Source organism: Coregonus clupeaformis, chromosome 15 (assembly GCF_020615455.1).
Source record: "Coregonus clupeaformis isolate EN_2021a chromosome 15, ASM2061545v1, whole genome shotgun sequence".
NCBI lineage: Eukaryota > Metazoa > Chordata > Actinopteri > Salmoniformes > Salmonidae > Coregonus > Coregonus clupeaformis.
In genome coordinates this window covers 36,578,376-36,604,643 of record NC_059206.1, presented here as the reverse complement: position 1 = coordinate 36,604,643, position 26,268 = coordinate 36,578,376, and the positions used below count along the sequence as shown (strand labels likewise).

The 26,268-nt window shown below is 39.7% G+C and overlaps 1 protein-coding gene and 1 non-coding gene across 2 annotated transcripts; one reads left to right on the top strand and one right to left on the bottom strand.

Annotated features, from left to right (window-relative positions):
* The first annotated feature begins 1,901 nt into the window (after nucleotides 1-1,901).
* Nucleotides 1,902-24,306, top strand: LOC121583326 (T-box transcription factor TBX5-A-like). Its single transcript, XM_041899506.1, has 9 exons — nucleotides 1,902-2,257; nucleotides 3,175-3,320; nucleotides 3,985-4,079; nucleotides 5,857-5,976; nucleotides 7,403-7,550; nucleotides 15,191-15,343; nucleotides 19,910-20,001; nucleotides 22,743-22,975; nucleotides 23,104-24,306. Exons 2-9 carry the CDS (start codon nucleotides 3,177-3,179, stop codon nucleotides 23,691-23,693), a joined length of 1,575 nt encoding a protein of 524 aa, XP_041755440.1. The 5' UTR covers nucleotides 1,902-2,257; nucleotides 3,175-3,176; the 3' UTR covers nucleotides 23,694-24,306.
* Nucleotides 24,307-25,606: 1,300 nt separating this feature from the next.
* LOC121583707 lies at nucleotides 25,607-25,661 on the bottom strand. The gene has a single exon (XR_006003567.1). It is a non-coding gene; the product is annotated as a U7 small nuclear RNA (small nuclear RNA).
* Between the last annotated feature and the right edge of the window lie 607 nt (nucleotides 25,662-26,268).

Here is a 26,268-nt window from a genome sequence, read left to right as displayed (position 1 = left end):
TTGCATTTTACCATTGCAAACAACCCGTTCCGATACTCTCCTGTGTGAAGCAACGGGTTAGGGCCTCCTGTAGCTCAGTTGGTAGAGCATGGCGCTTGCAACGCCAGGGTTGTGGGTTCAATTCCCATGGGGGGCCAGTATGAAAAATGTATGCACTCACTAACTGTAAGTCGCTCTGGATAAGAGCGTCTGCTAAATGACTAAAATGTAAATGTTATCATTTGCTATTTATAGATAGCGCAGTCCGGTTTGTCATGGTGGTGTGTGTGATATAGGCCTACAATGTCAAGCATTGAGGAGCAAAATTTCACTAGATGCACAGTCCGCACGACCTTTAGACATTACACTATAAACGGATATTTGTATATCCAATTTGGCACGGGCTTGTGTCCATATAGGCCTAAAGCTGATGAGTTCATTTAAAGGACGTTCATTTAATGCCAAACGTCTTTTTGGGGTAGGCCGATTTTCTACTTTTGGTGATGTGTAATATTTTGACACGTGTGAATAGAAATGCTGTTTATGATGAGTCCTAGCCTAACTGTAGCGGTCAGTCATCACATTTGTGGTGTGCGTGGGGCCAGGGTGTGGGCTACAGGGTTATGGTAATTGGCATAAGAACCACTGACATCTTAGAAATCTAAATATTGACATCGTGCCACTTAACTGACCCAGAACAGCCTATGGGGTCATACTACGCAGTGTGAGGTGGCTTTCCTCCTATATTATTTTTGTCACACGGTTCTTCCCATTCGACGTGTGTCACACCTCACTGAATTAAGTCAGGGAAATTGCCTGTAAACCAAATGTGGTTTTATCAGAGGCAAGGCGCCTGAATACTAGAATAATAGCCACGGGGAAATCAAACCTAATGTAGCGTGCACAGTGCTCATCTTAACAAAAAAGCAGGAAGCTCACCATTTAAAAAAAGCAATGTAAAACAGAGTTCTCGGTGCTGTCCACATAAGAGTAATGTCCCGTTAAATACTAGAATTTCGGACTACTTCGTCATTTTGTGATCCCTGAGGCTGCCTGAGAGATCAACGACAAAGCTCAGTATATTTTATGTCAATCTCCCTGCGCGCAATGGATAATCTTCCGAGTGATTTTGTATTCAATATAGATTTGTACGATATCTGGCCTCCAATTTACATTGTAGGCCTACTCATCCTTATGGAAGTGAAGGAATAGCCTATACAATTGTGATGTGCTATATTGTAAAGGTTATTCACTCAATAGAATGTTCCTCTTTGAATGTAAAGCTGTGCGGCCGTGGCCCACTCCATGTTCACCTAATGCTACACATTCACACATTGCATGGATATTTTCTGTACAATCCACATTTACTTCTTGTTTCCTGTTATCCACACGCACTCCCATTTGCCTATGATTTTGTTGGCCATTGTTTTTAGGTCTGCCCAAATTATCCCATCAAAAAGTGTACTTTCCAGTTATCTGATGCAGGACGCATCACAAAGCCTAGGCCAAATTTATAAACACATGCATTTTTTAAATATGATGGATGTGCTCTCACACATGACTTTATCTGTGTTTGTCTCTTAATTGACGGTGATTAGTTATTTATGTAAACAAAAGCACAATGGCGAACGTTACTGAGTCTGCTCAATAGCAAAATATCTCCGGCAGACTTAGCAGTAAAGGAGAGGTTTTGGAGAGAGGACGGAGGGGGTTGAGGGACGCGGGAGGTGGGACCTGAAGAAGACTATTCTTGGGGTAGACCATTCTTGGGGTAGACCATTGCTGTTCATGCACTGGATAGGCAGAGAGGATAACCCAAACTAGCCTACGCTGCTCGTCACAGACTCAGCGCTTCCGCGTCGTAACGCGTACTACCGTGGGCCATTGGTGCGTAGAGAGAGAGGGAGTGAGAGGAGGGAGGGAAGAAGGTGGTGACGGACCTGCTCCTCTGGAACCCTGCTATACTGCTATGTGCTATCACCAGGGAAGGATTCCCGAACAATGGTCATCAACTCTAAAATGTACAATAAAGTAACACCGCGCGCTTATTTTAGCCATCTTTGCTAGACTCCTGAATCTGTACGTTTTCGCTTGGTCGCGGTAAATTTGGACTTGCACTGAAGATAGAGAAAATCCATGGAGATATTGGATAGGCTTTTCGGGCTACACATTGGGATTATACATTGAATTAGGTGGAAATTCTTCGCAAACACTTCGCATTTTTGAAGAAACGACCTCTGCTGTGCCATATCTTAACGACATTGAAAGTGAAAATCAGGTAAATCCGTGTTTACTGTACGGAGTATTCGGGGTTCCCGTGGTCAGTGGTTCATTATTGTCATTGTTATCGCAGTTCATGTCAGTGTAGGCCCTCGTAGTGGAAGAAAATCGTATTTTTTGCATGGATCTACGTCGTGTTCTCTGTTTTTTATACCTACAAATAAAAATATATGTTTTTTGTTACCAACACCATCTATGGTAGGCTATTGTTTTTTGTTACCATTAGCATTTTAGGAATACACAACCTGTAGGATCTTTCCCGAACTTATGGGTTTGTGACCATTTGTCTAGATTCCCTACAAATACTAGCAATGTCAGGATAATCGAATTTAGAAACCTTCAATGAGTGGTGTCCTTGCTATGAATATATCACAATTGTTATGTTCATTATAGCCTAGCCTACATATTACAAGTAGCCTTCATCATTATTTGTTATTGTAATCATTTGTGCTGTTATTGAAGTCTTTATTTTCTTCTTTATTGTAGGCTATCAGTTATCATGAAAGCCATAGGCCTCATAGTTGTGAATCACTGCGACTCACGCACGACATTTGTTCCTTGAAAGAGTCCAAAGCTGAAAAGTATAAGAAGAATGAAGACAGTGCAAAAACGTCTTATGTCTATATCCGTATTAGTAGTTCTCTGCTCTGGCAATTAAGTTATATTTTAAAGAAAAATATTGACTGATATAGGCACAAAATTAACCTAAATAAATTGTGCGCGTGTGTGTGTGTGTGTGTGTTGGCCATGTTAACAGCAGGCCATGTTGTCTAATCATGGCTACATTTTATTTTGGCCTACAACTCATTTCAGACGGGTAATGTCACATCAAAAACGTATTGAATAAAAGTTATGCGCATATTCAGGACTGAGAATCGGAGGTTGAAATGCGCTTTTGTTTCGATCTGACTCCAGACATGGCAGACCAGAAGGAAACATTTGGACTGCAAAGTTCGCCCAGCGGGTCAGAGTCAAAGGAATTACACACTGAGAGTAAAGCAGAGAAACAAAATGGAACTTCGAGCAAATCTCCATCCTCCCAGACGACCTATATTCAACAGGTCAGCTTTACATGCTATTTTGAGCCTATGCACTTCAGGTCTCAAGTCACTGGCTAGGGGTTGCTCTGGACCTATATCTAGGCCTATTTATTAAATCTGGATATCTGTAAACGACTCATGAGATAAGTACATGCACTGCCAACCTTTCAGACCTTAGTGTGCATAAAAGCGTAGAATTCCCATTGTTTTGAACTATGGCCTATAGGCTACAAAGTTTCGTGAATTGATCATGTCAATCAACTCGAGGAATCGCTTGGTAGTTGGTTACCGTAGACCAGTGCTGCAGTTACTGCAGTTTCGTGTACTTTCTTTGAGAGATTTTATTATCTGCCTATTTATAGTCAAAGCACTGAATGTATAGGCTAGTTATACTATAGGCTTAATGGAAAATGATGGTATACTATTTCAGAATAGTAGCCTACTGTTTCACAAGGTAGCCCAATGTGAATAGTAGGCTTATATGAAATTCTATTATGTCTAGGTTTTTGTTAAACTATTATGGAATTTATACCACAGTGCAACATTTACCCTGTATGAATGACATGACATAGGCCTAGTGACATAAATATTATTTGTATAATAATTGGGCTAAATAAGCTTACCAAATGGTCTCAACTGCAAGAAAAGTAATATTGATATTCCTTTTACTTGTCTAATTTTGAAGGGAATGGAGGGGATAAAAGTGTACCTGCATGAGAGGGAACTGTGGGCGAAGTTTCACGAGGTGGGGACGGAGATGATCATCACCAAAGCGGGAAGGTAAGAGAGCAACAACTGCTTATACTGGCATTAACGGGTTATGCAAATACATTTGAGAAACATAAAATGCATTTGAGGTTATGTTTTAATCATTATTTGTAAATGAAAATTGTCAGCATTTAGTGGTTTTAGTTTTGACAGCGCTGTCTGAAAAAGTTATTTCGTCCATACGTAGGCTTATTTCCACGGAGAAAATAGATTTTTATAAATATTTTTGTGTTGCAATAGTGATAGTTATATTGATGTTGTATTCGTTTTCTGGAGGGAGGCCTACTGTATTTACACTTCATTCTGTATCAATGTACCAATGCATAGTTCCCTGAATAAATCTATAGGCCTATAGTCGGTTTGAGACTGGCCCTTGGTTAGATAAAAGTCAAAGAAACATGCTTTATAGCCTATATATCCTCAATTATTTTAATCCTGTCATTTTTTTCCAACCGTTTATTGTCTTTTTCCAAATATGAAAAAAATTTTTTTAATTATTTCCTTATGTTCTTCACGTTTTCAAGACAAAAAGGCCTACACGATTTTGCATTTAAGGAATTTAGGACGAGATGAGCCCGGTGTAAATCTGCTCAGCAATTAGGCTTACACCTACCTGTGGTGCTCAGAGACTCTCACGGAATATGGTTGAGATAATCTTCTACCTCAGTTTAGTGTGAACTTGAATATGCATGATGGTCGGTGGTCTCTGCTCATGTTAACAAATCGTCTTGTGGCTCTTAGGTAGCCTATGTATTATTCATTTTAGCTATGTCTCAATATCCTTACAGTCTGCACTAGGTTTATATTTTTTTCTCAACTGCATAAAGCTGTCTTTATATTCTGTCCATTCATTCCCCCCTTATTGGCTTGAGACGTTATTATCCCTCCCTCCCTCGTTATTAACCAGCCCTTACCCCTTCCCATCACCTCACCGCTGCCTCTTTATTCAGGCAGGTCACACGTTTGAGAAACAGCTTGTAGGCCTAGAGGCCTGGATCTCAATCGGCGTGCGACTTCTTTTCCTTAGCAATTTCAATACTCTCAGCCACTCACTGACTACTGACGTTTTTCCAACCTGGTAGACCCTATTTCATCAGGTTACTTGTGTAAAAGTTCTGAACATATGCACGTGTGAAAATATATGTGCAGGCTACCATGCATCTGGTTTTAGTGAGGCATTTGATGCAAAAGCAGCTAACGTTTATTTCACCGTGAAACTTTAGGCTCTTCCTTCATAAATGTTTTATTTTGTTGAAGTATGCATTCGTTTCAGTTGTTGCATGCGTAAAAGTATGCAGTCGCTTCCAAACGAACAATATATATATATTAGGTTACCTAATTCCCTTTCATTTTATTATGTTTGATTGATTGTTGTTCTAAATTTAATTTGGTTTTACATAGGCTATCTGGCGTTGATAGCATATACATTCATTGTGAACCAGTGGGTTTACACCCTGATCCACCAAAAGACGTGCAGTGTATGCATAGTTGGTCATATGTTGGTCTTTTAAGCTTGCTGAGTTTGGAACAAGTTGTGGGCTTCTATGCAACACCTGTGCGTCAAGGTCGCAGAATTTCATTGAATTTGACAGTGTGATTTCGGAAGTAATCAATTGATATGGCAGAGTTGAATATCGACTCTTGTCCATAAATGTCATAGCATAGACTGTAAATAATCATACATTGCCTTAAGCAAATATCAGGTCACTTCAATCAACGATAGCCTATAACAGTCATAATGTATTAATGTATGCACTTGCATTGTGTAACTATCTTGCTTCATTTGCAGGCGAATGTTTCCCAGCTTCAAAGTGAAGGTCACTGGATTGAACCCTAAAACGAAATACATACTCCTGATGGATGTCGTGCCTGCGGACGACCATCGCTACAAATTCGCTGATAATAAATGGTGTGTAACACTTTTACAAATAAAGTGCCTCTGGGATCGCATCAGAGCCAATGTCCACAGCCTTATGACAATAAGTAGCATACCTGTATACAAGATATGAACACATTATCATATGTAGCCTATTTTTTATCCAGGATGTTTCACTGATCAATTAGGTGTTTTCTGTTTGCGGAGTACAACCCCTCTCCCCCTACTGAGTTTTAATAACTTTACAGTACATTTCAGTAGCATATGGGCCTATAGCTATCAGGCTATTGTATATAGATAGATGGAAACTGTAGTCAATGTGCAATAAAGTAGCCTAGTATTAGGCCGTATCCAGTTCATGTAAATAAAGCATTATACTTCACAAATCGGAATGAGATTTATAATCAGTCTTCGGACTAAAAACGTTTTTTATTGAAATAAGTTTGACCTACGGCTTATGGCTCAAATTATGTTTGAGTACATTTACTGGTTCTTTAGCAAACGATTCATGATTTCTCAAATGTCTCAAAATGTTGATGTTTTGAGACATGCAGCCTTAGCCTATGTTTCAAGTACTAAACGTTTACCAATTCTGAAGAAATAAATAGCTTTCGTGTGGAGTAGGGGGGGATCCTTTGCAAGTGCTGCGGAGTTCTGCTGACTACCAACTAGAGGTGGTTTATGCCAATTAATGAACTCATATTTGTGTTGATGTTTCCTTTGGTGAGGGTGTAGATCTCTTTGGACACCTCTGAAATACAATCTTTACCATCAGCGAAACATAGCCTAAACACTAGTTGTTAGTGTCATGTCCATCTGGTCAAGAATGCCTTGTTTGGATCAGTGGTTTTCAATGGAGAGTTTTTAAGGAGGATAATCACATGCCAATACCGCAGATAATGATCCGTTCAGCGCATTGGTTATGCTAATTAGGCTGACCCAACCAAACTGTCCACGTAGCACGACATACCTAATGTAGGCTATTATATTTGTAATTTTCTTTTACATTTTAATTATTGTCATGCAATAGCCATTTTTACAATAATTTGTCATTCTTATTCCAGCGGGGCGAGAGTACAGTATTACAAACTATAGGCTAGGTTACAACTAAAGGCATTCTCAAAACTTCAATTTAATTAACTGGATAACCTTGATAAAATCTCCTGTTTTGGAACAAACCCTAAGCCTACTTCCAAATAGCCTAACTGAATTTATTTCGAAGAAGCCTTGGCTACATATTAGGCTAAACCACTATTTCCGATGAAAAGGGAAAGGGAGCCTAAGCATTTTCATAAACAGCATATTTTAATGTGAGAAAGTATTTTTCACGAGTGGAACAACTTTGTAGGTTAAATGTCGCTTGTATCTGCTCACATAAGCATAGGCCCCTACCATTTATAGATGGGTTAATGTTGCTCTGGTTTTAGGGTAAAACGCTGACTTTGGTGCTGTGATTCAGGTCTGTGACCGGGAAGGCCGAACCTGCCATGCCCGGGAGGCTCTACGTTCACCCGGACTCTCCTGCGACGGGGGCGCATTGGATGAGGCAGCTTGTCTCTTTCCAGAAGCTGAAACTGACGAATAACCACCTGGATCCTTTTGGTCACGTATGTTTACGGTTACTTAACTCTTCATATGTTACGGGTTTGTCTGCAAGATGCTTGATGAATTTCGTAAAGGAATACTTACGGCTTATAATGATTAACACAGCATCTGCTTGCAGTAGTAAAGATTAGAAGTCAGTTGGCATCCGTTTCTTTCCCTTTAAATACCTATTATTATGAACTCCCAATACCCCAGATTTTGAGATCCATGTCGGAAACAAAATAGCAAACACAAACATCAATTACATCATCTATTTGTTTCGATGTTAAAAATGGTGCTCTTGGCTAGAGATTTCATGAGGTTGGAGGTGTGGGTGACATTTTGGCCAAATTACACATCAACAGAGAATGAAGGATTGGACAGATTACAATACAATACAATACAATACAATAGTCATATCCCTTATAGGACATAAAAACAGCCCTATGCTATTGTTGACAACCCAAAAAACAATAGTGGTTGTTATAGAAATTGAAATAAGGAAGTAGATTATGCACAAATGAACCAATAAGAAATTATAGAAAGCTAAGTGATAAACTTCCTCTATCCATCTCTTGAATTATGACAGGCAGGAAAGTGTCAATATTGGTCACTTCCTTGTTACTTCTATTTGTATGAAGCTGATAAGAATTGCAGTTGGTGGAACCTACTCTTTCTGCTCAGAGTGAAGCAAATATGTGATATTACTTCAGCATAACAGACTGGGTGCAAACCATAACACTATAAAGGTCAGCACAAAATCAGTCAAATTTAATAGCAACTTGTAGTCATTGATGATAGCTGTAGTAGGGAGTATGTTGATTGGAAATAATGTTTTATTGTTTGCATTCGTAAAATTATAGGCTCACTGCAAATCTATAGCACCATGCTTGTGATTCTGAAGTCAGTAATAGGACAGATTTTACTCTTTTTGACTATCACCTACAGCACTATCTATCTTCTGCCTGATCACATGACTCCATTGGCGGTGTGTGAGAATTTATAGCGATTGTTGCCTTGCCAAAACCAAGCTAGTAGAATGAAATTGGAGCTCAGTTCAGTTGGAATGTGAGAGGTGTTGTAAATTTCGCGTCGCAGAATGCATTTTTGATTGGTTGCAGTGGTTCCTGGCTTGCCCTCTTTCGTGCTCAGGGAGTACCATGGGATTCATAAATGAAACACTGCTGCCGGGCCAAAAACTTATTCCATCAGCTTGTTGGTCCAGCTGGCTGACATAACTTTGAGACGATTTATAATTACTAGCTTCGGACGTGGAGCTGAAACATGTCGGTGAGGTAGGTTGAGCCAGTTATAGGAGGGACCTGAAACTGTCTGGATATTAGACAGAGCAGAGCAGGACCTCCCCTCCTCAGTCAGAGAACATGCTGCGATAGAACAGTGGCTCCTATATGGTTTAGAAGCCATCTCCATTGGTTGAAATTAATGTGTTTTATTACTCTATGTTTGGAATTGACTATGAATGTGAGTTTATTGAAGGGATTTCTGATATTTCCTAGGATAGATTTCTACAGTTAATTATATATGGTCAATGTTAACATGCATCTTATTGACAACATCTATATATTTTATGTTTCTTATTCTCAATCATGTAGATGGTATAATCTCAGCTATTTGGGTTACATGTTGCTAACTGAGCCTTTCGTCTCTATCTGATACCAACAGTATGTATATAAACATACAGTATGATTATCCATTTTCAACTTAAGAACTACGGTTTATCCAACACAACACTTATCACAAGCCTCAGCTATGGCTTTGATCTTCCTCTTAACTTGCGAAACATTTTTCCACGTTATTCATCTTCTCCACAATTTGCTGGTGCTGGTGCACTCGTCCAGTCCTCCCCACACATGTTTTTGCCAGCAGGGTAGGTTGTGGATATCGCACTGTTTATGTTCGAATGGCAGTATGCGATGAGCAATAGATTCAGAAAGCCCTGTGATGTGGAGGAACTTGAAAGCGGAGGGCAGCCGCAGGGGACCCAGGGTGATCCCTCACTAATACTAAATACTATCATACAGAGAATGGAGATGCAGAGAGCCAGGCAGCAGAGCAGGGAGACGAGGCGTGTGCTGGAGGCCTAGTGGGTGGTCTGCTCTACTCTGGTCGCCCCTTCAGACAGACATGCAGGGAACCAACCCACAGTATGTCTGTCTGTGCTTCATGTTGTTGTTTTGTAAGAAATTAAAACAATACTTTTGGTGTGTAGGTTACATGACAGACATGGGAGTTAGAAGACAAGGTTACAACCATCTGAATGGTGTAAATCAAACCATTCCAATGGTTTGTATCATTGTGAATCTGTTAGCCAGATAAAGGGAAAAGGGAAAGTGGGATACCTAGTCAGTTGTACAACTGAATGTATTCAACTGAAATGTGTCTTCCGCATTTAACCCAACCCCTCTGAATCAGAGAGGTGCGGGGGGGTGCCTTAATCGATATCCACGTCATCGGCTCCGGGGGAACAGTGGGTTAACTGCCTTACTCAGGGGCAGAACGAGAGATTTTTACCTTGTCAGTAACTTGTACATTTGCAGTGTCGGTGATATACGCTGATGTTCATAAATTATTTTAAAGTCCCCAACCAACCTTCATTGAAGGCTTTGTGGTGGGCAGTTGTGGAAAAAGTACCCAATTGTCATACTTGAGTAAAAGTAAAGATACCTTAATAGAAAATGACTCAAGTAAAAGTGAAAGTCAACCAGACAAATACTACTTCAGTAAAGTCTAAAAGTATTTGGTTTTAAATATACTTAAGTATCAAAAGCAAATGTAATTGCAAAAATATACCTAAGTATCAAAAGTAAAAGTATAAATAATTTCAAAGTGCTTATATTAAGCAAACCAGACAGCACCATTTTTATTTTATTTTACGGATAGCCAGGGACATACTAAAACACTCAGACATAATTTACAAATGAAGCATTTGTGTTTCATGAGTCTGCCAGATCAGAAGCAGTAGGGATGCCCAGGGATGTTCTCTTGATAAGTGCGTGAATTGGGACAGTTTCCTGTCCTGCTAAGCATTCAAAATGTAACGAGTACTTTTGGGTGTCAGGGAAAATGTATGGAGGAAAAACGACATTATTTTCTTTGTAAAAGTAAAAGTAGTCAAAAATAGATACTCCAAAAAACTACTTAAGTAGTACTTTAAAGTATTTTTACTTAAGTACTTTACACCACTGGTGGTGGGATTGGTGAATGTGAAAATATACAGTGCCTTCAGAAAGTATTCACACCCCTTGACATTTTCCACATTTTGTTGTGTTACAGCCTGAATTAAAAATTGATTAAATATAGATTTTTTGTCACTGGCCTACACACAATACCCAACAATGTCAAAGTGTACTTATGTTTTTCGAAATTTTTACACATTGATTTCAAATGAAAAGCTGAAATGTCTTGAGTCAATAAGTATTCAACCACTTTGTTATGGTAAGCCTAAATAAGTTCAGGAGTAAAAATGTGCTTAACAAGTCACATAATAAGTTACATGGACTCACTCTGTGTGCGATAATAGTGTTTAACATGATTTTTGAATGATTACCTCATCTCTGTACCCCACACAATCAATTATCTGTAAGGTCCCTCAATCGAGCTGTGAATTACAAACACAGATTCAACCACAAAGACCAAGGAGGTTTTCCAATGCCTCGCAAAGAAGGGCACCTATTGGTAGACGGGTAAATAACAACAAAAACAGACATTGAATATCCCTTTGAGCATGGTGAAGTTATTAATTACACTTTGGATGGTGCATCAATACACCCAGTCACTACAAAGATACAGGCGTCCTTCCTAACTTAGTTGCCGGAGAGGAAGGAAACTGCTCAGGGATTTCACCATGAGGCCAATGGCTACTTTAAAACAGTTACAGAGTTTAATGGCTGTGATAGGCGAAAACTGAGGATGGATTAACAACATTGGAGTTACTCCGCAATACTAACTTAATTGACAGAGTGAAAAGAAGGAAGCCTGTACATAATACAAATATTCCAAAACATGCATCTTGTTTGCAACAAGTCACTAACGTAGTACTGTAAATACAAAGTGTTATGTTTGGGGCAAATCCAATACAACACATTATGGAGTATCACTCTCCATACAGTGGCTTGCGAAAGTATTCACCCCCCTTGGCATATTTCCTATTTTGTTGCCTTACAACCTGGATTTAAAATGGATTTTTTTTTTGGGGGGGGGTTGTATCATTTGATTTACACAACATGCCTACCACTTTGAAAATGCAAAAAATCAAAAAAGTGAAACAAACAAGAAATAAGACAAAAAAAACAGAAAACATGAGCGTGCATTACTATTCACCCCCCCCTAAAAAAAACCAAAAAAACAATTACAGCTGCAAGTCTCTTGGGGTAAGTCTCTATAAGATTGGCACATCTAGCCACTGGGATTTTTGCCCATTCTTCAAGGCAAACCTGCTCCAGCTCCTTCAAGTTGGATGGGTTTCACTGGTGTACAGCAATCATGAAGTCATACCACAGATTCTATATTTACATTTTTACATTTTAGTCATTTAGCAGACGCTCTTATCCAGAGCGACTTACAGGAGCAATTAGGGTTAAGTGCCTTGCTTAAGGGCACATCGACAGATTTTTCACCTAGTCGGCTCAGGGATTAGAACCAGCGACCTTTCAGTTACTGGCACAACGCTCTTACCCACTAAGCTACCTGGATTGAGGTCTGGGCTTTGACTAGGCCATTCCAAGACATTTAAATGTTTCCCCTTAAACCACTCAAGTGTTGCTTTAGCAGTGTGCTTAGGGTCATTGTCCTGCTGGAAGGTGAACCTCCATCCCAGTCTCAAATCTCTGGAAGACTGAAACAGGTTTCCCTCAATAATTTCCTTGTATTTAGCGCCATCCATCATTCCTTCAATTCTGACCAGTTTCCCAGTCCCTGCCGATGAAAAACATCCCCACAGCATGATGCTGCCACCACCATGCTTCACTGTGGGAATGGTGTTCTCGGGGTGATGAGAGGTGTTGGGTTTGTGCCAGACATAGAGTTTTCCTTGATGGCCTAAAAGCTCAATTTTAGTCTCATCTGACCAGAGTACCTTTTTCCATATGTTTGGGGAGTCTCCCACATGCCTTTTGGCGAACACCAAACATGTTTGCTTATTTTTTTCTTTAAGCAATGGCTTTTTTCTGGCCACTCTTCCGTAAAGTCCAGCTCTGTGGAGTGTACAGCTTAATGTGGTCCTATGGACAGATACTCCAATCTCCGCTGTGGAGCTTTGCAGCTCCTTCAGGGTTATCTTTGGTCTCTTTGTTGCCTCTCTGATTAATGCACTCCTTGCCTGGTCCGTGAGTTTTGGTGGGCGGCCCTCTCTTGGCAGGTTTGTTGTGGTGCCAAATTCTTAGCTTAGTGGTGTTGCAGACTCTGGGGCCTTTCAGAACAGGTGTATATATACTGAGATCATGTGACAGATCATGTGACACTTAGATTGCACACAGGTGGACTTTATTTAACTAATTATGTGACTTCTGAAGGTAATTGGTTGCACCAGAACTTATTTAGGGGGTTCATAGCAAAAGGGGTGAATTCATATGCACGCACCACTTTTCCGTTATTTATTTTTTATACTTATTTGAAACAAGTTATTTTTTTCATTCCACTTCACCAATTTGGACTATTTTGTGTATGTCCATTACATAAAATCCCCCAAAAAATATATTTAAATTACAAGTTGTAATGCAACAAAATAGGAAAAACGGCAAGGGCGATGAATACTTTTGCAAGGCACTGTATTTTCAAGCATAGTGGTGGCTGCATCATGTTATGGGTATGCTTGTAAACATTCAGGACTGGCAAGTTTTTCAGGATAAAAAAAGAAACGGTATGGAGCTAAGCACAGGCAAAATCCTAGAGGAAAACTTGGTTCAGTCTGCTTTCCACAAGACACTGGGAGATTAATTCACCCTTCAGTAGGACGGAGCTAAGCACAGGCAACATCCTAGAGGAAAACTTGGTTCAGTCTGCTTTCCACAAGACACTGGGAGATTAATTCACCTTTCAGTTGGACAATAACCTAAAACACAAGGCCAAATCTACACTGGAGTTGCTTACCAAGAAGACAGTGAATGTTGCTGAGTGGCCAAGTTACAGTTTTGACTTAAATCTACTTGAAAATCTATGGCAAGACCTGAAATTGGTTGTCTAGCAATGATCAACAACCAATTTGACAGAGCTTGAAGAATTTTGACAATAATAAGTGGGCAAATGTTGCACAATCCAGGTGTGGAACGCTCTTAGTGACTTACCCAGAAAGACTCACAGCTGTAGTTGCTGCCAAAGGTGCTTCTACAATGTATTGACTCAGGGGTGTGAATACTTATCTAAATGAGATATTTCTGTATTTTATTTTCAATAAATTAGCAAACTTTTTCTTTTTAAATGCATTTTGAATTCAGGCTGTAACAACGAAATTTGGAATAAGTCAAGGGGTATGACTGAAGGCACTGTAGTTCGTTCTCCCACAGTATTTATCTGATTCTGTGTTTTATAAGACCTCAAAAATACTTCAGCTTTAACCAATTGTATTATAATGTGCAAAACCAACCTGAGTCATAATGCATTTCCAGTGTTGGCTGTTGAAAGACGTTGACCCATTTCTGTTTAGAAGACAATCAAATTAATTGTACACTGACCTACTATCAAAGTGCTTTTGGAAAATTCACAGTGGATCACAATTTACTCTCTATTTTGAGGTTAAATTGTTCCATCAGTTGTGAGAATCCACTGAGGTCATGTCTTTGTAATGCCCCACCAGTCTAGGAGGTCAGCGCATCCTCTCCCTTTTCTCTGCAGCGTGCTTGAAATGCACGAAAACAACCCTACAGATAACAGATAGGAGGAATACCCGAAGGGGCAGGGGTTCCTGAGGAGGTGAAGGAGAAAAAACACTGTTTTGTTATCTCTAAATGTAAGTGGATTTAATGAAATTAAAAACCATTAGAATGCTCACGGCTGATGCCCATGACTCCACAGTATGTCAGACCAATTAAGACTAAAGCCTGCGGATGAGAGGGCCCCATGAGAAGAGTTCAGGGCTCAAGTTCAACTGGGTGGACCGCCGTCTTAATGTCGCCAGCCTAGCCAGTGGTAGTAGTCATCACTTGGCACAAACTAGGTCAGGGGGAAAGCAGGGAAAGGGAAGATGTTCACGTGTTACAATGGGAACTCATCTCTTTTGACATACGTGCATTATCATGTAATGTAAATAGCATTATATTGTATGTATGTATTTATTACTGAATGTATTACTGTAATGCCCTTCAGTGATGGGGTTGTAGAGTTAGGCTACATATAAACTATGCACACATTTAGATTTTGACTGTAAATTCTATGGTCAAATATATTTACATTGCTATGATTAGGCATATTGGTATATTCATGGTTTTATTAAATATTTTGTATGTTTTATATTTGTATGTTTTTATTCAAAGCAATAGCAATAAAATGTTGTCTTTATCTTCATTGTCTGAATGGGTTTAGATTTATCTGAATGTGATTTTGATAATATCAGAATTTGGGTTTTGGTGGGATTATGCATCAGGGTATTTGTCAGGAGAAATTGTCCAAATACAAAAAGGCGTTTAATGGAATACATTTCTCTCTTCAGATTATCCTCAACTCCATGCATAAATACCAACCCAGGATTCACATCGTGAAAGCGGATGAAAATAATGGCTTTGGCTCCAAAAACACGGCGTTCTGTACCCACGTCTTCCCCGAGACTGCCTTCATTGCGGTTACATCTTACCAGAACCATAAGGTAGGCCTAAGTGTTCTATTTACGCCATGGTTTTATCTGTGTAAAAATAGCCTAAATAGGTGTGAATTTGCCAGTGTATTATAGATGTGTAGGCCTAATTACAATCAGTTTAGAACTAATGAAAACTTTTTGGCATATAGAGAAATCGAATTTTTGCATTGCCCTTGCCTTAATTTTATAGACATATAGTCTATAAAATCACTTCATGGATAAATCGAAATCAGTTCATGAACATCAGAAAGTTCTTCATGCTGTAGGCCAACATTGCTGCTAAAGACGTGACGGGAAGACTGAAAACTGATGAATGAGCTGATTATCAAAGATTGAACAATAAAGCGGATGGAGTGTGTCCTTTCCCCACAATGTCTAATGTAGGCCTATGTCACCATGAGCAGTGGCAGAACACGAGGTTCAAGTCTGATAATCACTGATATCATATTCAGGTCATTGACAGATGTGAGTATGGGGTCGGGGAAACCGCATGTCCGAAATATTGGACAAGGCAAGAACTCAAGAGACTTTTGGACATTTCAACTGGTGCAGTTTCATGAAACTTTTGTGAATGATACGGATTACAGATAAGGCTCAGGGCGTGAGTCTAACGTCCATAAATTGTGGACGTTTTATTATATGCTTATATGTGCTTTGTTATGTTTAGGCTTTATAAATAGTGTATTATTAACAGGCTACTACAGTTATTATTATAACTAGGCATATTATTAATACAATTAGAGAAAATGTAGGTGTTAGCCTAGCCTGTAAGAAATAGGCCTAAAGCAACTAGTTTTTTTAGCCTGAAGCTGCAATAAATCTCGAAATGGTACATATTGTGATGAATATTGATGACAAAAAATAAATGTATGCATGCATTTATTTTATTTGTATAATGTAAATGTAGGCTAATAATTCACAGGTTCGAACATGAACGAATTTGAGTTCGCATATGAACGAAAATATTAACTGTTTGGCGTCCTGCTTTCTTTAAAAAATAATAAAATTTAAAGTGCAATTTTGTCACTGAATTATGAGCTTTTCAGCATTTCACGTAGTAATATTTATTCGTCTTTATGCAATGAATGGTTATGGTTGGACACAATCCTCCCATGGAACGCTCAGGGTTGTTTATCAGAAAGCCAATTTCCTCATTTGAATTTATTATTCACAAAAATGTGGTGTAGGCCTATATAAAATGTTTTCAAAATATTTTCAGACTGAAATTAAACCATTAAGAAAAATATAGGCATAGTCTATTTACACACCTGACACTTAAATCCCTGGAAGATAAATGGTTAAAGTCAAGTGTTGTAATGTACTTATTAAGTAAGTTCTAATTCAAAAGTGGGTATATTTTCATTCATTTATGTAGTGTGATATTGTCATATATGAACTTTCAAACATTTACAACCACCTGTTGCATGTGCTTTATTTTGGATGCGCATTGGCACGTTTATTTACGAAGAGAAGACATAGAAATCATATCAAACGAATTCATTTTCCTCAAATCCGACTAGGCCTACTCAAAATCGTAGGAGTGCTGCCCAATCATTTCTGCGTCTGTTTAACATCCGTTTTTAACTATGTCTGAGTCTGATTTTAGTGTGGGACAGAGGGAATATGCGAGAGGGGGCAAGGACCCTTAACGTGTCCTGAGCCAATCCGAATTCCCAAAGACTCTGAGAAACAGGAAATCCAAATGACTGAAACTCTGAAGAAACCATTAATTATATTCAGGGAGTTTGAGGGCTCCTGAGAATGCAACGTAGGCTAATTATTATGAGGCTACCAGAGCCTGCCAGACTTCCAGACAAACACTCTATTCTGATTTAACCACGAATACCTAATCAAAGAATGTTACATCTGCCAATTAAGCTAAGAGAAAGTTATCATGCCATACCTTTTGGGGGAACGCGCACAAAGGCGAGCAGCCACCTGTTAACAGTTTATTCAGAACGGTCAAACTTGCCCATACCCATCTATGCTTGAATTGAAAACAAATGTTTCCTTCTGAATAAACTATTTCGAAAAAAAACTCGCCTTTTCAAATATCTTCTGTTCTCAAATGAGTTAGTTCTATATAGGCTACATGAAAAACTGGGCCTAGGCCTATGAATCTGAACGTCTTGGCTACCTCTTACAAATTATAGTTGCATTATGGTAAATAGGCCTACCATAGCCAAATAGCGTATCACATGCAATGCCTGATAAAGAAATGCAGTAGCCTATTATGAATGAATGTTTGTCATGATTGCTATCCTTGGTAGTCAAGGCAAGTAGGCTATCTAACGAACCAGCATTGGTAACAACTTGCTTTGTATTAAATGGGGTGTTTAGGCCTATAAATATTTCCAGAATTGTTAGGAAACTGTCACCCCAGGCGTGTAGTTTTTTCATACGAACAGGGTTAGTTCGTGCATGGCGCTTTCTTTCTTATAAGACCAACCGCACCCTATACAATATTTATAAAATCAGTTTGGAAAAAGTTCTACATTTGTATAGTCTGGTATGAATTCGTCCAAGTGAACATATGCTGTATGTAACCTGGTTGACGCGCAATAGCCTATAGAAAATATTAATCAAAGTTTTATTAGTGAATTAGGTTTCGTTCTATTAACATTTGCATTTACTATGCTATTCAAATTTGAAGATAGCCTTCGTTTTCATGCCCCCCTTTGTAATTTTATAGTCCTATTCACCTGAAACACCTTAGGTTATCCTGCATAGGCCTAATTGTCTTACAATTAAATGGGGATATTAAGCGATTAAAATATCAGTTAGGCTTTTAGGTAGGCCTATAGGCATATTTTGTTGAGCATGTGTAGGCTACAAGTTATTTTTGCAAACATTTTGTACCACCAACAGTTATTTTCAAAATTATTGCTTTTTTAATAGGCTAGATACCTTTTGAGAAATCATTTTGAGAATCGTGTTGTTGAAATATGGTAAGATTCAATATCCCCACACTTCTGTATTATCCACACTTTATTCTACATTTGCTTCCCAAAGAAAATCTAGACTTTTGCCAAACGCACAGTGCATTAACGAGAAGCTAAAAACGTGTATGTCTCAATGAGATATTTTACAGGGTTTTGTGGAAAGTGAGAGCCAGCGCGTAAACAAAAATCCAGTCTTGTTGTGAGGCGGGAAGCACAGCAGACCAGCCAACTAATTATGTCTCCCTGCCAGAAACCGCGTGCCCTGTTAGAGGGCTATCCCTGCATTCTGTTTAACCTCAAGTCGTTACTATTTAGTTGGCTGTTAGAACTTCATTCCATTATCCATTGTTGAATAAGAAAAATCTATGGCTTTGGTCCAATCTGGAAAATAATATAATTGTTTCCAAGATGGGCTACTTGCTCCCTACACTGTAAAAAGTAACTCATTAAAGACATTGAGTAGTGGCTACGCAAATTTAGCCAGTGGTCAATAGAACTCAAATCATAAAAGTGGTACTAACTCATATGTCAATACGATTTCTTATCACTTTATATTTTTGTGTACTGTTTATTATTGAGTAAATAACCTTGTGTTCTGCTAATCTAGTTAGAGTTTTTACAAGTTATGATTATTTAATGTTTTAAAGTCAATCTAAATAAGTTGTTCTTTCTTGATTTCATTATGTGTTACATCTTTACTTAATATAATAAAGTAGTAGTCAGACATTGATATTTGAGCAAAAAACACTGGATTTATCTGTGTTGTTCTGATATATAAATGTATATGTTCACTACAACAAATATTAATGTTCAAGTAACTTCAATAGTTATAGTAAAAAAATAAAAATAAAAAAAAAACAGCAAAGTATTTACAACTTAAAAAGATAAAGTAATAAAGTGACCACCTTATATGGTTAAGTATTGAACACTGAAATACTTTGTGTTGGGTTACTCAAATGGTTCTAGGCAACGGGTTTCCACAAAATAAATGTAGTTAGCAGAACTAAATACTTTTTACAGTATATAGCTCCATGGGAAATTACGTTTCTGGCATCAACTTTAGATCTGTAGCCTGATCCACTTTAATATTTATATAGTTGTGTGGTCCAGCAAGCTAATATTTGATGATAGACAGTTTTCATATTTAGATTAAATTAATGAAATGTGTTTTTCAGATTTGAATTGTGTGCTTAATGGTCTGAGCACATGGTCATTTAATCTAAACATTAATATCTAAACCAGGTGCACAACAACCAAGTAGTACAGTAGACCTATCATGCTAAATGCTTTTGTGAGGTTTCTTCCCTTTTGAGTGCTTATTTGAAAAGTTAAGATTGTCATGCGACTACTGACCAGTGTGCGTGTGGACGTATGGCCAGTGTTTCATCCTAAAACCATCTTGAGGCTTTATGATGTTCCACATGGGAGGGTGAAGACGCTGGTTTTAAGTGAAGATGTCCTGCTATAGGCATTGAAGGACACAACAAGTCCCATTCACAGAATATAGGAAAAAGGAAAAGTGTATGGCATTGTGATGCTAAGTTTTCTTTTTACATAATATTGTAGGCTAATTGACGGTTGAATTGTGTTGACGGTTGAATTGTGTATGACAAATGTGCTTTCTGTTTTGCAGATAACCCAACTTAAGATAGAGAACAACCCGTTTGCCAAAGGCTTCCGTGGGAGTGATGACATGGAGCTCCACCGGATGTCCAGAATGCAAAGGTAGGACCTATCCCAGTCACAAACAGACCCATGATAGCCAATGGCTAAGCTTTGATTCAGTGCATGACTTGTCTAACATTTCTAACTCTAATAATCCAATATTACCATCATTAGACGTTGTTTAGCACACTATATGGTAAACTGGAAACATGCATTAGACAATGTAACCACAATTAGATAAGGATTACTGACATTCTAATCACAGTGTCACTTTACAAGCACCATTGTAATCCCTCAATCAGTGAAATGCAAACCAGATGAGTGTTATTTTCAGTGAGCCCCGTCACCCCCTGCCCCCCTCTCCCCAGCTGTGTAAGTGTAGTTCTTGAGCAGGGGCCAGTCTGCATGTCCCAGGGCTTTTATGGCTGATCTGGCAGGGCCTTCTGAACTTGCGACATCTCCCTTTCACGCAACTCCCTCTTTACCGGGAGGGATATTCCTACCAGTCGTCTGTGCATTGATGATATGGCTGGTCCAGCAGCAGCAACGACCACATGGCTCTTTTCCCTATTCACTCCAGATGAGTACTTTCACATACGTCCACACAGTGTGGAAAACACATTTTCAAAGGAGAAAATCTGGTTTGAAACTTGCCCAGAATCTGTGAAAAAATGTTAACGGAGTTTGGTTTTCCATGTGGCAGTGACACTTTGCCTCCCATACATTTTATTTGGAATGGGAGAACATGGTCCTCTGTAGCTCAGCTGGTAGAGCACGGCGCTTGTAACGCAAAGGTAGTGGGTTCGATCCCCGGGACCACCCATACACAAAACATTTATGCACGCATGACTGTAAGTCGCTTTGGATAAAAGCGTCTGCTAAATGGCATATTATTATTAGAACATTCTCTCTAATTAGCCACTGCAGGTTAATCTAATTCTGGTAGTTTTGGTTGACTATGATTTTCCACATTAGGTGATAGTACACATTTTGCTAATCTTATAGTGGAATTAATGAGAGAAGACAGAACGGTTTGGATGTTTTTCCTTCCTTTTTCTCCAAAACTATTTCACCTGCACACAGTAATTTTTTATTCATCACTGGGGTGTTCACAAATTGATATTGTATATTTAATATTGGGTTATCTCAGTCAGATGTTGATTAAGTTGGTTTATGTCACAAGATAATACTTCTGTAAGTGGGATAGTTATTTTGTATAGACATTTGTAAATTGATTTCAATTGGCCAAAGGCCAAACCACACCATAACTCCTACATGCCACTGTCCTGTCTTGCCAAGTAAGTACAGTAAGCTCAGCACGTCTGGTCTTGGTTAGTATTTCCAAGGGAGAGCTTATTGCAAAATGAGGTCACTGGTTCAAAAGAAACAGTCAAAGAAATCAAAGAAACAGAAGTAGCAAAAACGGTCCATTCATGGATCCTCTAGATTAATGGGACTGGAATAAATTCCTTTCTTTTCACTGGAAACGGATCCTCCGGAACACTTTCTCAGTGGATCCTAAGTGGGTGTGACTCATTGATAGTCAGTGTGGTTTGTTAGTATTGAGAAGTGTATAGTGTCAGATCAATGGATGAAAGAGACTGTGTATACAAGTCAGCCATGGTTAATGACTGAGGTCAGGGGCAGCAACATATTTATCTAGAAGATAATTAGGTGATGATTAAAGGTCCAATGCAGCCATTTTTATCTCAATAGCAAATCATTTCTGGGTAACAATTAAGTACCTTACTCTGATTGTTCTCAATTAAAATGGTAATTTCTTAAAACTAAAATAGCTTCTTAGCAAGAATTTTGCTAGTACTGTCTTGGAGTGGTCTGAATGGGGAGGAAACAACGGAAAACTAGCTGTTATTGGCAGAGAGGTTTGGAGCTCTCTTTCCTATTGGTCTATTAACTAATTTACTGCCTGGAGATGTCACCAGGCAGGCCAAAACTCCATCCCACCAAAACAGGCTGAAATTTCAGGCCATCTTTTCAAACAGCTCTTACACAATTTTTTTTACAATTTCACAGTATTATTCCAACCTCAGTGTGGAAATATATATAAAACACAGGAAAATCACATTTTTGACTGCGCTGGGCCTTTTAATAATCACTACTATTAGTAATACTAATGGTAATTATAGTAGTAGTAGTAGTAGTAGTGGTGGTGATAAATACTGAGTGTACAAAACATTAGGAACACCTGCTCTTTCCATGACATAGACTGACCAGGTGAATCCAGGTGAAAGATATGATCCCTTATTGATGTCACTTGTTAAATCTACTTCAATCAGTGTAGATGAAGGGGAGGAGACAGGTTAAATGATTTTTTCAAGTCTTGAGACAATTGAGACGTGTGCAATTCAGAGGGTGAATGGGCAGGCAAGACAAAATATTTAAGTGCCTTTGAACAGGGTATGGTAGTAGGTGCCAGGTGCACCAGTTTGAGTGTGTCAAGAACTGCAACGCTGCTGGGTTTTTCACGCTCAACAGTTTCCCATGTGTATCAAGAATGGTCCACCACCCAAATGACATCCAGACAACTTGACACAAATGTGGGAAGCATTGGAGTCAACATGGGCCAGCATCCCTGTGGAATGCTTTCGACACCTTGTAAAGTCCATGCCCCGACGAATTGAGGCTGTTCTGAGGGAAAAGGGCGAGCGACTCAATATTAGGAAGGTGGTCCAAATGTTTTGTACACTCAGTGTAAATTGAAGAAGCATACAGTACGATAAGTGTTATGATAATTTCGTAACCCTGTCTGTGTGTGTGTGTGTGTGTGTATATGTTTGCAGTACTAAGGAATACCCGGTGGTCCCTCGCAGTACGGTGCGCCAGAGAGTGGGCACCAGCCAGAGCCCATTCAGTGGGGAGGTGCAGGGCATGGTCACTCCCAGTGGCCTGGCCTCCCAGTACACCCAGTGTGAGAACGGGGTCACCAGCACCTCACAGGACCTCCTGCCCCAGTCTGGCTGTTACCCCCTGCCCCACGAGCATAGCCAGGACTACCACTGCATCAAGAGGAAAGGTGGGCCAGGCTATCATGATATATAAGCCATGCATGCCAATGGGATGGGTTGTTAGGAAGCATAGAAATGGAAAACATAGTTGATTGCTAAAGTAAAAATATGTACTGTAACTGTTTCCTGTCTGTAGTGGATGATGACTGTCACTCAGGGGAGCACACCTACAAGAAGGCTTACCTGGAGAGCTCCTCCAGCGAGGACGACCATTACTATCGCCCCGTCACCTACCCTCAGAGCCTGGGCCTGCCCGGGGGGCCCTACAGGACCGAGTCTGGCCAGAGGCAGGCCTGTATGTACGCCAGCGCCTCCCAAGGGGCCGAGCCCGTCCCCAGCCTGGAGGACATCAGCTGCAACACCTGGGCCGGCGTTTCGCCCTATGGCAGCTGCTCCGTCACCTCCATGCAGCCAATGGAGCGGCTGCCCTACCAGCACTTCTCCGCCCACTTTACCTCGGGGCCCCTGGTGTCCAGACTGAGCGGGGTGGCAAGCCACGCCTCCCCGCAGCTGGGCGAAGCCCACCACGCCATATACCAGGGCCCCATGGCCCACCAAACTCTGGGCCGCCAGTGTAGCCCCGGGGCAGGTATCCAGTCGCCCACCACAGGTCTCCAAGGCAATGAGTACCTGTACTCACACGGGATCCCGCGCACGCTGTCGCCTCATCAGTACCACACAGTGCACAGCGTCAGCGTCATGCCTGAGTGGAATGAGAGCAGCTAAAATGACTTTCTTCATAGGAAAGGATGGAGAAGTTGGATTTTTTTTAAAGGGCCATGATAGGGTTGGGCTTTAGATAAATCTATATTTATATTTTTGAAGCTATACTGTACGGCAGTGCAGTCTTGTGAGATTAATGAGGAATGACCGCCTAGAGCATTGGACTTTGGTGCTCAGAGGAACTGCGTGACTGTCTTTGCAGTTGACTTCTTACTGTGCCTATAGGCAACCATCATGAGGATGGGCAAAACAAGGTGGAGAAAAGCATTGGCCATGAAGTTAAGGAGACTTATAAGGACAACTAAACAAGTTTAAAACCCTATACTTTTGCATGAGGAACAGAAGTGCAGAAGTGGCTTCATCGAGAGACCCCCTTTTTAAAACTGTTCTGTTTTGATAGTGTATTTTACATCTTGGTGTTTGCATTATGAATATGTTTTCTTTTTCTGCTGCCAATAGAAAGCTCTTTCACCTTTATCCTGTAGATTTGTATATTGTAGATCTCCCGGTTTTCATTTTATTTTTGGGTTTTGTAGTGAACCGCTTACCTTCTATATTGAACAAAAATAAACGCAACATGCAACAATTTAAAAGATTTTACTGAGTTACAGTTTATAGAAGGAAATCAGTCAATTGAAATAAATTCATTAGGCGCTAATCTATGGATTTCACAACTGGGCAGGGGCGCAGCCATTGGTGGGCCTGGGAGGGCATAGGCCCGCCCACCCACTGGGGAGCCAGGCCCAGCCAATCAGAATACGTTTTTCCCCACAAAAGGGATTTATTACAGACAGAAATACTCCTCAGTTTCACCAGCTGTCCGGGTGGCTGGTCTCAGACGATCTCGCAGGTGAAGAAGCCAGATGTGGAGGTCCTTTGCTGGCATGGTTACACGTTGTCTGTGGTTGTGAGGCCAGTTGGACATACTGCCAAATTCTCTATGAACGACTTTGGAGGCGGCTTATGGTAGAGAAATGAACATTCAATTCACTGGCATCAGCTCTGGTGGAAATTCCTGTAGTCAGCATGCCAATTGCACGCTCCCTCAACACCTGAGACATCTGTGGCATTGTGTTGTGTTTTAGAGTGGCCTTTTATTGTCCCCTCCACAAGGTGCACCTGTGTAATGATTATGCCGTTTAATCAGCTTCTTGATATGCAACACCTGTCAGGTGGATGGATTATCTTGGCAAAGGAGATATGCTCACTAACAGGGATGTAAACAAATGTGTGCACAAACTTAAAGCGAAATAAGCTTTTTGTGCATATGAAAAATGTCTGGGATCTTTTATTTCAGCTCATGAAACACTTTACATGTAGTGTTTATATTTTTGTTCAGTATAAAACCATTCTACAGAAATTCAGAGGATGTGATCATTTTTTGTGGCTCTTCTGAAAACAAGTACTTGTTGAATTAATGGGTTGATTTGTCAATCAACATTTCTAAGGGCAGAAAACATACTAGATACTGTATTGTCCATGGATACAAGTGTGTATAATGGTGAGGTCATATGCAAGTGACAGTATGTACTGTAGAGGAAGTGTGTATTGATATCCTCTCTAACCCTGGCATGTAGCAACACACACTTTGACATGGAAACAGTTTGATGTGATTTGCAGTAAGTCCAGGAACAGTGTGTGAAAAATGGACCAGCTATTCTCTTGCAACGACCCTATGAAAATAATACTATAGTATATTATGGCATAAATACTAAAAGTATTCACTAGTGTTTTTGCAGACTTTACTGTAGTATTCACGGTAGTATACTGTAGTAATTACAGTTAAATATAGTATAAATACTGTAGTAAAATAACTAGTGTATATACTATAGTAATTAATGTAGTGTTTTTGCAGATTGTAGTATACTGTCGTATTTACTATAGTGCTTTTGTTTTATTATCTTTGACATAGAAATGGAGGCTTTCTCCTTGAGGAAACCTACTGGAGAAATACTAAAAGAGCAAATTTTCCACAACCTGTAGGTACAGTAGGTAGGACTGGGGTCTGAACAGATAGTTCAGAGCTCCTGCTCTTTTCTATAACCTGTAGGGAACACATTACAGTGCATTCGGAAAGTATTCAGACCCCTTGACTTTTTCCACATTTTGTTACATTACAGCCTTATTCTAAAATTGATAAAATATGTTGTTCTTCATCAATCTACACACAATACCCCATAATGACAAAGCAAAAACAGGTTTTTTGAATATTTGCACATTTATAAAAAAAAAAAAAAGAGAATATGTTGCATTTACATAAGTATTCAGACACTTTAATCAGTACTTTGTTGAAGCAACTTTGGCAGCGATTACAGCCTCGAGTCTTCTTGGGTATGACGCTACAAGCTTGGCACACTTGTATTTGGGGAGTTTCTCCCATTCTTCTCTGCTGATCCTCTCAAGCTCTGTCAGGTTGGATGGGGATCATCGCTGCACAGCTATTTTCAGGTCTCTCTTTTCGGTCGGGTTCAAGTCCGGGCTCTGGCTGGGCCACTCAAGGACATTCGGAGACTTGTCCCGAAGCCACTCCTGCATTGTCTTGGCTGTGTGCTTAGGGTCGTTGTCCTGTTGGTAGGTG